This window comes from Panicum hallii, chromosome 7, assembly GCF_002211085.1.
Source record: "Panicum hallii strain FIL2 chromosome 7, PHallii_v3.1, whole genome shotgun sequence".
NCBI classification, from domain to species: Eukaryota; Viridiplantae; Streptophyta; class Magnoliopsida; order Poales; family Poaceae; genus Panicum; species Panicum hallii.
This window is the reverse complement of record NC_038048.1, coordinates 36282552-36293672: the sequence shown is the minus strand read 5'-3', so window position 1 is coordinate 36293672 and position 11121 is coordinate 36282552. Positions and strand designations below refer to the sequence as shown.

Sequence of the window (11121 nt, the reverse complement as noted above, 5' to 3'; positions counted from 1 at the left end):
TATCCGGTGAGATGCGCTTGTTGCAGCGGTCCTTGTTCGTCTAATCAAAGCTTCGTGGACTCTTCTGAGTTGAATCATGTCAGTAGCTACGACATTTAGCTTTTTAAAATTTCCACGCCAAATGGTAGCTCCCATCTAATTCCGCCAGTTTTGTGGAGGTACCGCCGCCCCCTCCGGTGAGTGCACGGTGTGGCCCTCGTCCAGGGAGAGCGTGGTTCATAATGGGGACGGCACGAGGAGGCATGGTGGATCGAGGCAGCGGGGAGTGCTGACGGCGGGCAAGATGGCACCGAATAAGAAAGGTGCGGGGCTGCAGCTTGGGAAGGCGATGCAGGAATAAGAGAGCACGCAGAGAAGCCTTAGCCCAGAAAAATATCAAGTGGAAGAATAACGAAGCACATACACGTGTGGTGTGAGGATGGACACGTGTTATGCGGGCTGAGCGGTGCGCGCGATGTTTTTTTTACCGTTGGACGTTCCAGCTAGTAGTAGAATTACCAAATAATTTTTCATGTTTTTTAATTAATTCATTATGCACCGGTGATAATGATCCTGGTATAATTTCTGTTGGCACACAAGCATGGATCAGATACCTCAACTTGATGATTGGCGGCCATGGTACGTTGGTTGGTGGCGAAGTTGCTGGGTTAGGAGCACGATTTACCATCAGTGGTCAGAGGATATTTTTGTTGACATTGCACAGTAATAACTTTTGACATTGTGTCCAATATTTTCAGATCATAAAATCGTGTCTAGTCGTAAGGCTACCTATAAGATAATTAGTCGTCGATCAGTTCGATTAGTCGAGCCTGGTCGGTTCTAGTCGTAGTCTAGTCATCCCAGGACCGATATACCATATATCAAATTGTTTAAAGCAAAGATCAAGATAATATTAACAAATATTGATGGTCAGATGGTCACTAACTTACTAATTTGTGTGTTTTGATTTGTAAAGTAGACTAAAGAACACTAGACTGGAGCTAAAACAACAGCTGCGACGGCGACCGGATGAAGCGGCTGCTGACTGCTGTAGGAAACAACGGACTGAATCCTGCGGGCGGACGGCTGTTGCTCTGGAGATCGGAGAAGTGAAGGGATTCGGATTCGCGGACGGACGAGCGGGCGGCTTGCAGCTAGAGGCTGAGCACACACGGACACTCACCTAATGACAAGACTCATGGGCATCAGTTTAGGCTGTTCCCAGCGGTTGTCCCATTCCGATAGGGAAAGAGCGCAGCAACAGACTTGGGGCCCGCGTGATCCGCACTGCTATCGGAGAGATTGCTATCGGAGAGATGCTCCCAGCAGCTTGTGGAGGGTCTCCCGCATGCAGCTTCCTATTGTACCAGACGATATGCCTAACTCCACGTGTCGTTTGATTACATATCAGAATAGATGGGATATAGGAAAGAGAAGGTGCGGAAGAGGGAGCAGGAGAGAGAGGATTCCGTGTTTCAGACACGGGATGCGTTCGCTGCTGGGGAAGCTACCGTGGCCATCCTGCCTCAAGTATCGCATGGGGGCCGGTTTAGGGGAGCTGCTGGGAACAGCCTACGGCCCAAAAGGCCAAAACCACTGATAACCCAAAAGTTATCCAGAGCTTGCTGTAAACTAATAGTCCCCACACTAATCGGATGACTAATCATGGTTAGTCAGCGATTAGTCGTTCTAATCGAGATAGTTGCATCGGTGGGTACGATTGGTGCTGGCGAACCGATAAGTGCGATTAATCACAATTAGTCGAACGACTTAAAAACATTGATGGTGCCTGCTCGAATGGAGCGCGACGAGGCAGATCGATCGGGGACCCGAGTCCAGCGCCGAAACCCCTGCGCCCCTGCCGGGCATACGAGCGGACGGCGTGCACCTCCGCAAGAACCATGGTGCCCCGGCCACGTCGCCCATGCCAATCCCTTTATAAAAACCGCTCCTCACACGGCTCCGCTCTGTCCTCTAATCCGCTCCCCCCCGTCTCGGAAAAACTCGGTCGGGAGAAATGGCGCTGTCCACGGCCAAGACGAGCAACGGCGAGTCCCTGCACTGCTCCACCTTCGCGTCGCGCTACGTGCGCACCGCGCTCCCGAGGTAAACAGCACGGCAGCGATCGCGACGGGCGCGCCGCCGCGCCGCCGTCCCTGGTTTTGTGCTGCGTAGTATCCGGGGTGGTCTGATCCGTCGGCCGGCGGTGCGCGCGCGCAGGTTCAAGATCCCGGAGCAGTCGATCCCCAAGGACGCGGCGTACCAGATCATCAACGACGAGCTGATGCTGGACGGGAACCCGCGGCTGAACCTGGCGTCCTTCGTCACCACGTGGATGGAGCCCGAGTGCGACAAGCTCATCCAGGCCTCCATCAACAAGAACTACGTCGACATGGACGAGTACCCTGTCACCACCGAGCTCCAGGTACGCACGCACTGCGCAAGGGATCGATCTCTCGCTCTGACCTGCTGCTGGGGTCCGGGTGGACATCTCTGATCGGCTTGGTACGGGGAACAGAACCGGTGCGTCAACATGATCGCGCACCTCTTCAACGCTCCGATCGGCGACGACGAGACGGCGGTCGGGGTGGGCACCGTCGGCTCCTCCGAGGCCATCATGCTGGCCGGATTGGCGTTCAAGAGGAAGTGGCAGAACAAGATGAAGGAGGCGGGCAAGCCCTACGACAAGCCCAACATCGTCACCGGAGCAAACGTTCAGGCACACACCATGCTCGTCTCGTATACTGCAGAAGAACAGCATCACTGGCTGTATGCATCAGCCATGAGCGGAATGAACGAGGCCGAATGCTGATTGATCCTACTCGCACGGGCACGCAGGTGTGCTGGGAGAAATTCGCCAGGTACTTCGAGGTGGAGCTCAAGGAGGTGAAGCTCCGGGAAGGGTACTATGTGATGGACCCCGAGAAGGCGGCGGAGATGGTCGACGAGAACACCATCTGCGTCGCCGCCATCCTCGGCTCCACGCTCAACGGCGAATTCGAGGACGTCAAGATGCTCAACGACCTGCTCACGGCCAAGAACGCCGAGACAGGGTGAGCTAGTGCCAACGAAAGATCGTCGCAGGCGTAGCCAGGTTTCGATTTGGCTGACCTCGGTTGGTTTTGGCTTTGGGCAGGTGGGACACGCCAATCCACGTGGACGCGGCCAGCGGCGGCTTCATCGCGCCGTTCATCTACCCGGAGCTAGTGTGGGACTTCCGGCTGCCGCTGGTGAAGAGCATCAACGTCAGCGGCCACAAGTACGGCCTCGTCTACGCCGGCGTCGGGTGGGTGATCTGGAGGAGCAAGGAGGACCTCCCCGACGAGCTCATCTTCCACATCAACTACCTCGGCGCCGACCAGCCCACCTTCACGCTCAACTTCTCCAAAGGTACGCTGCACGGCTGCCTTCTCCGTTGATCATGCATGCTGCTTGATCAGTTTCAGGTTTTCAGTGAGCAACTACTCAGTTCATCCGTCTGCTCTCTTGCTTTGGACAGGTTCCAGCCAGATTATCGCCCAGTATTACCAGCTCATCCGTCTTGGATTCGAGGTAATTGTTGCAATCCACATCCGACCAACATGCCCTGAGGCTTGTTTGTTGCTTGTGTTCCCAAGCAACACACAGAAACATGTGTTGCTTGTATCTGCAAGCAAGCAAACACGCAATTCATGCATTTTCAGTTTCAGTTGGCTGTTGAGTCTGTTGGCGTACTGTCCGGTACTTCTTCATGCCATCCGAGTGTTCTTCTTCAATCCATCACCAGCAGTCACTTGATGTCATTGAAAAAAAAGAGAGGCGATCGTAGCTTATGCAAACATGCAGATTAAAAAAAAGTTTTATTAAGCTTGCTGCGATCCATGTGTTGCAAAATCAGGACACTCTCTTATAAGGCAGTACTCCTAAGTTTTATGATCTGCAAACTGATGATCTATCTGCGGTTTCGCCGCCGATGCCGTCGCAGGGTTACAAGGACGTGATGCAGAACTGCCGCGACAACGCGACGGTGCTCCGGGAGGGCGTCCAGAAGATGGGCTACTTCGACGTGGTGTCCAAGGACTCGGGCGTGCCGCTGGTGGCCTTCTCCCTCAAGGACACCTCCAAGTACACGGTGTTCGAGGTGGCCGAGAGCCTCCGCCGCTTCGGCTGGATCGTGCCGGCCTACACCATGCCCGCGGACGCCGAGCACGTCGCCGTGATGCGCGTGGTCATCCGCGAGGACTTCAGCCGCGGCCTCGCCGAGCGGCTCATCGCCGACCTGGGCAAGACGGTGGCGGACATGGACGCGCACTCCGGGAAGGCGCACAAGAAGTCGGCGCACGAGATCGAGAAGGAGGTCACCACCTTCTGGCGGAGGCTCGTCGCCAACAAGAAGAAGAGCAGCATGGTGTGCTGATCGATGCGCCGGTCGCCGCCGGCAACAATAACGAACGTTCCTGACCCCGGGCTGCTCTTTCTTCTTCTTCTCCATATTTTTTCCTGTCTGTGCGTTCGAATTCGAGCTTTGATTTTGTTCGGTTGGATTTGTTCGCGCCAGCCGCCAACTGACGAAGGGATGTAGGCATATGTACACGTGTCGAGTTGAAGTGCAATAATGGACAAGGATTTAGTACACCAGAAAACCAAAAATGATTTGGTGCAATAATGGGCCGTCGAAATCAGAATCGTCGTAGAATGCTGTGGGCCGCCACAAGGAAGGGAAGGAAGCCCAATGGATTTCGTGCGAGCCGCAAATCGACAAGGACAAATCGCGAGCCGCTAGGGTTTGCAGCCCCGCCGCCGCCCGCTCTCTATATAAGCGACACACCTGACAGCCAATGCCGACGCCTCCCCCTCGCCCGCCCGCCGCCTCCACCTCGCCCGCCCGCCGCCTCCACCATTCTTCTCCGCCCGCTTCGATTTCCGATCGATTTCGCTGCCTGGTTCTCTCTCTGTTCGTTTTTCTTTTCTGTGATGTTTCCTTTGGTGATTTGGTTCCGTTGGACGATGATGATTTGCTGATATATACCATCAAACTCTGAACAATCATACGCCATGTTGATTGCACAAAGCTTTCGTGAGTCTGATGCAACCTCTTCTCCTTTTTTTTACCCCTCGAGTCTTCGTTCTGGATTCAGTAGTTCGCTGCGCTTTGTATTTCTGAATTAGTTTCGAGGCAATAAATTAGAGTCTCTGATGCGCTTCTTTCAGTAGCGTTTTCAGCGCTGTACGTTGCCGAGACTGATCGGGCTAAGATTCTGGCACTCGCTATCCATTCGTATGGCCTGTGCATTCATCCTGTCCGTACAGTTCTTCCATCTGCATGATTTGGCCTTTTTATTCGAATAAATCTCTTGTCAATCTTTTCTCTGTTTTTGTCGTCTATTACTGCTAAATTTTCTTGCAGACAGTACGATTAACGTTTGCCTGAATGATGACTGAACGAAAATAAAAATGGTTGTTAATGAATTACCATGGAGGCAATAAATTAGAGTCTCTGATGCGCTTCTGTTAGTAGCGTCTTCAGCGCTGTACGTTGCCGAGATCGATCGGGCTAAGATTCTGGCACTCGTCATCCCCTTGTATGGTCAGTGCATTCAACTTGCCCATACAGTCCATACAGATTGCTCCTTTCGGTTCAGACTTCCAATAACCTAAGACCTACTCTGAATAAATCCGCCTCAGAATTTGGGGGGTGAGAGAACTGAGAACAAAAGAAAATATTTGAGCTCTTACTATGTCATGTGCGTGAATTTGACCATCTTCTTCAATAATCCTTATAATCTTGGCTATCAAACTTAAAATTTGACCATCAGTTCATGTGATGCGATCAATTTTGTCAGAGTGCAGTACCATTCGACGGTAACACAACATGAGTAAGATACAGCAAATTAAATAGTTCCTCCTATTTGGACCCTAAATCAATGTGGAGAATTGTAGCAAAAAAAATCATCTCATGTGCTGCTTTGAGCTCTTACCAAATCACGTGCTAAGTTAATTTTGACTATCATAGTGAGAACTGAGAACTCGAAGGAACTGATTTGAGCTCTTAAAGGACACTTTCAATCTGCTCAAATAATACTTAATTTTTGACGATCCGCTTATATGACGCCATCAATCTGGTCAAAGCAAATGCACCATTCGAAGATAACACAACAAGAGCAAGATGCAGCACACTAAACACTTTCAAAGACAATGATACCGATAGGTTTTCATGAGAGAACTCTATACGACTATATTCCATTGCTTGTGTTATTTACACCCCCACTCTACAATATCAATTGCTCCCACCCCATGTCAAAATCAAGATCCTCCTGTTCGGATTCCGGAACCCAAATCAATGGGGGGGGATTATGGCAAAAATCATCTGCTTCTGCCTAGATTTCTCCCCGCCAGGGGAAAAAAATTCACCTCCGAATCATCTCTGTTACCCGCCCATGGCTGCTGCTATACCGAGACTAAATGGTCACGCTGTTGGGGACGCCGCGGCAGGTGATCCCCGGTCCGGACGTGGGCGCCATGAGCTCGTACGGCAGCACGCCGGCGCCGCACCGGTTGCGCCGGCCCGTGTCGGCGTTGCGCCGCTCGATCTCCTCCTCGGCGCGCCTCACCTCGTCCGCGAACTCGCGCGCCGCCGCGAGCGCGGCTGGGTCGGCCGTCCACGCCTCGTCGGTGCGCTCCCCGAGGTACTCCTCGTCGGCGGAGTGCGTGGACAGCGTGTCGATGACGGTCATGAACGTGGTGGTCTGTGTCAGGCTGGGCAGCGCCGACAGGAAGAAGCGGTGCGGGTCCGCCACCAGGTGCGCGTACTCCGGGTCGCCCTCGGCGGGCACCAACCGCCGCATCAGCGGCGGCCGGTTCGGGATGTACCCGCCCAGCGGGTACTGCCCGAAGTTGAGCGCCGCGTGCTGCGCCGAGGTCAGCCACACCAGCGTCGTGAGCAGCGACGCCAGGTCCGCCGGCGTCGACAGGCGCGGCCACCACGGCGCGTCGCGCTTGTCCGCGTGCCCCGTCCGCACGGCCTCGCCGTACCAGGCCTGCAGCTCCGCGTCGACCTGCACGGACTCGTCGGACGGGTAGTACATGGCGACGTAGGCGTCGCACCACCGCGTGATGGCCGACCAGAGCAGCAGCCCGTCGGTGGCGTACGGGTAGTCCTCGATGAGCAGCCGGAGGCCGTGCGGCTGGGTCGGGTCCTCAACGGCCATGCCTCTGTGTCAGCAGAAAAAGAAAACAAATGAGCTGAGAATCCAGACCATTTCTGTGGTATCTGCACATTCTTGTAAACATTTTTTGAAAGGATTTTTAAGAACATTTCAGAAGCATTATTTCAGGTGATGCAATCGACATTGCAAATGTGTGGGGTACCTTCTGATGAGATCGGCGGGGAGGCCCTCCTGGTCGATCCGCCAGAGCTCCCGGTAGGCGAAGGCGCTCATTTCCATGCAGTAGCGGCCGGGGGTGAAGCCGGACTCGATGACGCCGTCGCCGTTGATGAGGATCTGCCGCGCCAGCGCGTTGATCTTGAGCGTGTACCGCATGTGCGGCTTGAGCAGCTTGAAGATGGGGTGCATCGCACTCAGCTGCCGGTGCGCCGCGATGATGAACGGCTCCATGCACGCGTGCGTCCTCAGCCTGCACGGGCGGCGCATCGATCAGTTGAGTTCGTCTGCATCAGCCGCTGATGGAAATGCACAGGCTCACAGTGTCGGCAAGTCCAGAGGCGCACGTACCAGTGGTTGATGAGCTGGTGGACGCCGGCGTCGTTGGAGCAGACGTGCGCCTTGGCGAGCTGCCAGAGCCAGTTGCTGGTGGCGTCGGCGGGCGGCGTGAACACCCGCTTGGCGCGCTTGCAGCCGTCCGTCATGGGCGGCAGGCAGAGCTCGATCGCGATGGGCTTGAGCGTGCCCGCGGCCGTCAGGAAGAAGAGCGTGCGCGTGCCGTAGGCCTTGCGCCCGTCCTGCGCGTTGATCCGGTCCAGGAACGGCAGGAAGATGTCGTGGTAGTCCAGCATGTACAGCCGGTTGTCCTCCAGCGCCTCCCGCACCGACATGCCGTCGAGCTGGCCGATGATGTGCTCCTCGGTGATGGCCGACTCCGGCGGGCCGTACACGGCCGGATCCAGCTTGCTCACCGGCGGGAACGCCTGGAGAGGGGGGACGCGACAAGTAAGCGGCAAGCACGGCGGCGCCTTTCGGCTCCACCCCGCGGACAGCAACGGCCGAGCACGCTGGCGCGGGCGGTTTCAGTGTCCGCGGCGTGTCTGGGCGTGACGGTGACGGGTTACCTGAAGACGCTCGATGTTGACGGGGTTGATGCCAGCCAGCGCCTGCCTCGCGAACTCGTCGTCGCGCAGCCACGCGAACTTGTCCTCTGCCACAAGGAAGGGGGAAGGGAGGAAACAACCAACGACAGCATCAGTACAGCAATGCCGTGCTCCGAATCTTATCGTATCGGATCGTCGAGGATGCATGGACATGGACATGGTGGCTCGCTTACTCTTGATGATGTCGGGGGTGTCGTAGCGGAGGAGGCCCTCGCTGTTCTCCTGGATCTTGCGCACGAAGGGGATCTTCTGGAACAGCTGATCCTGCAGCGCCTGCTTCAGCCGGAGCCCCTCCTTGAAGAGGTTGTCGACGTCGTGGAAGCCGGCGAAGTCGCGGATGTCCGGCGACACGGAGCTCACCAGCAGCGGCATGAAGTTGTGGAGCAGCGCCTTGAGCGCGCCCTCCGACAGCATCTCGTTCTTGCCCTCCTCGAACTCCTCGTCCCGGGACACGTAGATGGGCTCCGGGTACTCCACCCTGCTCTCCGCGCGGTCGTCTGCACGGGCCGCGAGGAAACGTTAGCGCTGCGCCGGTCAACGTCGCCGCGATCGGGTGGTTCGGATACGAAAGCCACGCGCGACGGCGACGGCGGCCTCCCGCCATGCCAGGTCGGCCACCGTTACTGTCGCGGAATTTATTGGACCGATGGCTGGCGGTGGTGACCGAGGAAGAAGGCCAGGCCGGTGAGAGGGAAAGCGGGGGCTTGCCTGTGACGGTCTTGGGCCGGCCAGTCCGCATCCGGCGCGGGTACGGCAGCTGCTCGCCGCCGAGGACGGGGCGCGCGAACTCGGCGCCCTTGTCCGGGTTCCCGAGGTCGTTGTACACGTCGTACTCCCACACCCGGTCGGTGAGCCTGCGCTCGCTGTCCGCGGCGCCGGCGGCGGCGCCCTCGCCCCTCAGGTCGCTGAGCTCCTGCCGCCGGAGCTCCTGCAGCCCCGGCGGCGTCTCGTCCGGCAGGTACGGCTTGTTGGTGAAGAACACGCGCGGGCTGCGGTCCACGCGGGTGGGCTGGACCCACGAGTTGCAGGTGAAATGCGCGGGGCCGGAGGGGAAGCCCTCGACGACGATGCTCTCGATGAAGAACTCCCGCTGGTGCCGGTTGAGCACGGTCACCGCGCCGGGCTCGCCGAAGGACGCGTCGACAGTGAAGTCCGCCGTGTACACCACCCGCTCCGCCTTGACGTCCTTCTTCTCGAACCACCCCACCAGCGCCGATCGCTTGCTCTTCTTGGGGCCCCCTTTCCCTGCTACCACCAATTCAGCAAGATTCAGTCAGCTCAATTCCTCGCTTCGCAAAATTCCATTTACTAGCATCGATGCGCTCGTACGATGCGGACGCACGAGACGGTAAAAATTCGCAGCTTTCGACGCAGATCAAATCGAGAGAGACAGCTCCACGTGCTTGCCCATTTGGAAATGATGACTCGGGGGACAAGGTCCCAGAGGTCAAGGCGCACCAGCTGGAATATTCTTGCCGCGGGTTCCATGAAGCTCAACAAGCAGCCAATGGAAATTCTGAAAGAGAGGGGAGAAGAAAAAGGGAACCGAATTGTGCTGGGACAATTCAATGATGCAACGCAACGCAGGGAAAGGGATGCGCCGTGGAATTCCAAGCCGTCGCGAAGGAAGAAGCATCGCGAGATGGTGGCGGCGGCGGGGATGGTGGTGGAAGAATCACGGAAGCCCTTTTACTTACTTGGGTCGGTCTCCGTGCTGACGAGCTCGAGGAGGACGCTCCGGCCGACCCTGTCGGCGTAGGCGTCCAGCTGCTCAGCGACCCGGCGCTTGGCGTCCTCCTTGCGCCTCCGCCGCACGGTCACCACGGCCCGCGCCGCAACGCTCTGCGGGTGCGGCAGCTCCTCCGGCGGGGCCGCCCCGGCCCTCTCCGCCGGCGCCGGCGTCACGACGACCCGCTCGGCCAGCGCCCCCACCGGCGCCGCCGACCGCAACGGCCCCCTCCTCCTCCTCCTCCCCTCCCGCCCGACCGCGGCGAGGCAGGGCCCGCCTCCCCGCTCCCGGCCCACCGCGCCGGCGCCCGCAGGGCCCGGCAAGAAGGATCTCCCCAGCATCTCCATCGCCGCCGGCGTCATGTGCTGCGGAGCTGGAACTGGAACCTTCCTCCCTCCCTCACCCTCGATCGATCGATCGTAGCAGTTAAAGGTTGGCGCACGGGGAGAGAAAAAGAAAGAAATCGCCGGTCAAGACAGCTCGCGTCAGCAGCGGCGAGCGGAGGGTGGGAGGAGTTGTTCCGGAGTATTTCCTTTCTTTTTCCCTCTGTCTGTGCGAGCTACCTTTCCGGCAGTGGGCGGAGCACCATATATAGGCGGGGGCGCGCCGCCCGCGCGCGCCGAGGTCAGTGGGGACCGGGGGCGGGCCCGGGCGAGCAACAACCGACGAGCTCGTGTCTCGTCCGGACGCGCAGCGAGGGGGATTCCTGCGCCGGCCACACGTGTTGCATGCGTCCGATGCGCCCGCGGGGGGAAGAAAAAGGAGGCGGACGCTGCGGGGCCGAGGCTTCGGCGCAGCTGAGGTGCGCGACGCGAGCGAGCGATCGTTGCGGGGTGTGTCAGTGTGTGGCTGGTGATCCGGACAACGATGCCTTGCCCCGGCGTGGCCTCGTCGATCAATAAAGCCGCGCGGGCCGCCGGAGGTTGGGTGCACGGCGGCACAGATCGAAACGGTCAAAAACGATGGGTTTCTGGGGGCAGGACCGGAGGAGGATCATCAGTTTTGTTCAAAAAGAAGGAGAATCGTCACGGTTTTTTGGCGGTTAAATCTTTTTCTTTTATACTGATGGCTGTCAGAATTGATACTCCCCCATTTAAAATGGTCATTT

At 57.5% G+C, this 11121-nt stretch overlaps 2 protein-coding genes across 3 annotated transcripts; one reads left to right on the top strand and one right to left on the bottom strand.

Annotated features, from left to right (window-relative positions):
- Nucleotides 1–1964: 1964 nt before the first annotated feature.
- LOC112900278 (glutamate decarboxylase-like) lies at nt 1965–4577 on the top strand. The gene is made up of 7 exons (XM_025969082.1): nt 1965–2085; nt 2200–2404; nt 2498–2698; nt 2818–3032; nt 3116–3369; nt 3479–3531; nt 3944–4577. The coding sequence occupies exons 1-7, from the start codon at nt 1997–1999 to the stop codon at nt 4373–4375; spliced, it is 1449 nt and encodes a 482-aa protein (XP_025824867.1). The 5' UTR covers nt 1965–1996; the 3' UTR covers nt 4376–4577.
- Nucleotides 4578–6122: 1545 nt separating this feature from the next.
- Nucleotides 6123–10592, bottom strand: LOC112900116 (putative lipoxygenase 5). Of its 2 annotated transcripts, none has more exons than XM_025968857.1 (7): nt 9982–10592; nt 8993–9532; nt 8458–8781; nt 8246–8331; nt 7692–8104; nt 7327–7593; nt 6123–7170 (listed from the first exon to the last, which is right to left on the bottom strand). In XM_025968857.1, exons 1-7 carry the CDS (start codon nt 10373–10375, stop codon nt 6417–6419), a joined length of 2778 nt encoding a protein of 925 aa, XP_025824642.1. In that variant the 5' UTR covers nt 10376–10592; the 3' UTR covers nt 6123–6416. The 2 variants fall into 2 exon arrangements, with proteins under 2 accessions (XP_025824642.1, XP_025824643.1); XM_025968858.1 differs by having other exon boundaries at nt 8993–9529; nt 9982–10591.
- Nucleotides 10593–11121: the final 529 nt, after the last annotated feature.

Coding starts and splice junctions, on each gene's coding strand:
- LOC112900278 (XM_025969082.1), top strand. CDS start 1,997: ATGGCGCTGTCCACGGCCAAGACGAGCAACGGCGAGTCCCTGCACTGC. Junction 2,699..2,817: donor TCACCGGAGCAAACGTTCAG/GCACACACCATG, acceptor ACGGGCACGCAG/GTGTGCTGGGAGAAATTCGC. Junction 3,370..3,478: donor CACGCTCAACTTCTCCAAAG/GTACGCTGCACG, acceptor TGCTTTGGACAG/GTTCCAGCCAGATTATCGCC.
- LOC112900116 (XM_025968857.1), bottom strand. CDS start 10,375: ATGACGCCGGCGGCGATGGAGATGCTGGGGAGATCCTTCTTGCCGGGC. Junction 8,782..8,992: donor CCGGCCCAAGACCGTCACAG/GCAAGCCCCCGC, acceptor CGGCCCGTGCAG/ACGACCGCGCGGAGAGCAGG. Junction 8,105..8,245: donor TCAACATCGAGCGTCTTCAG/GTAACCCGTCAC, acceptor CCCCCTCTCCAG/GCGTTCCCGCCGGTGAGCAA.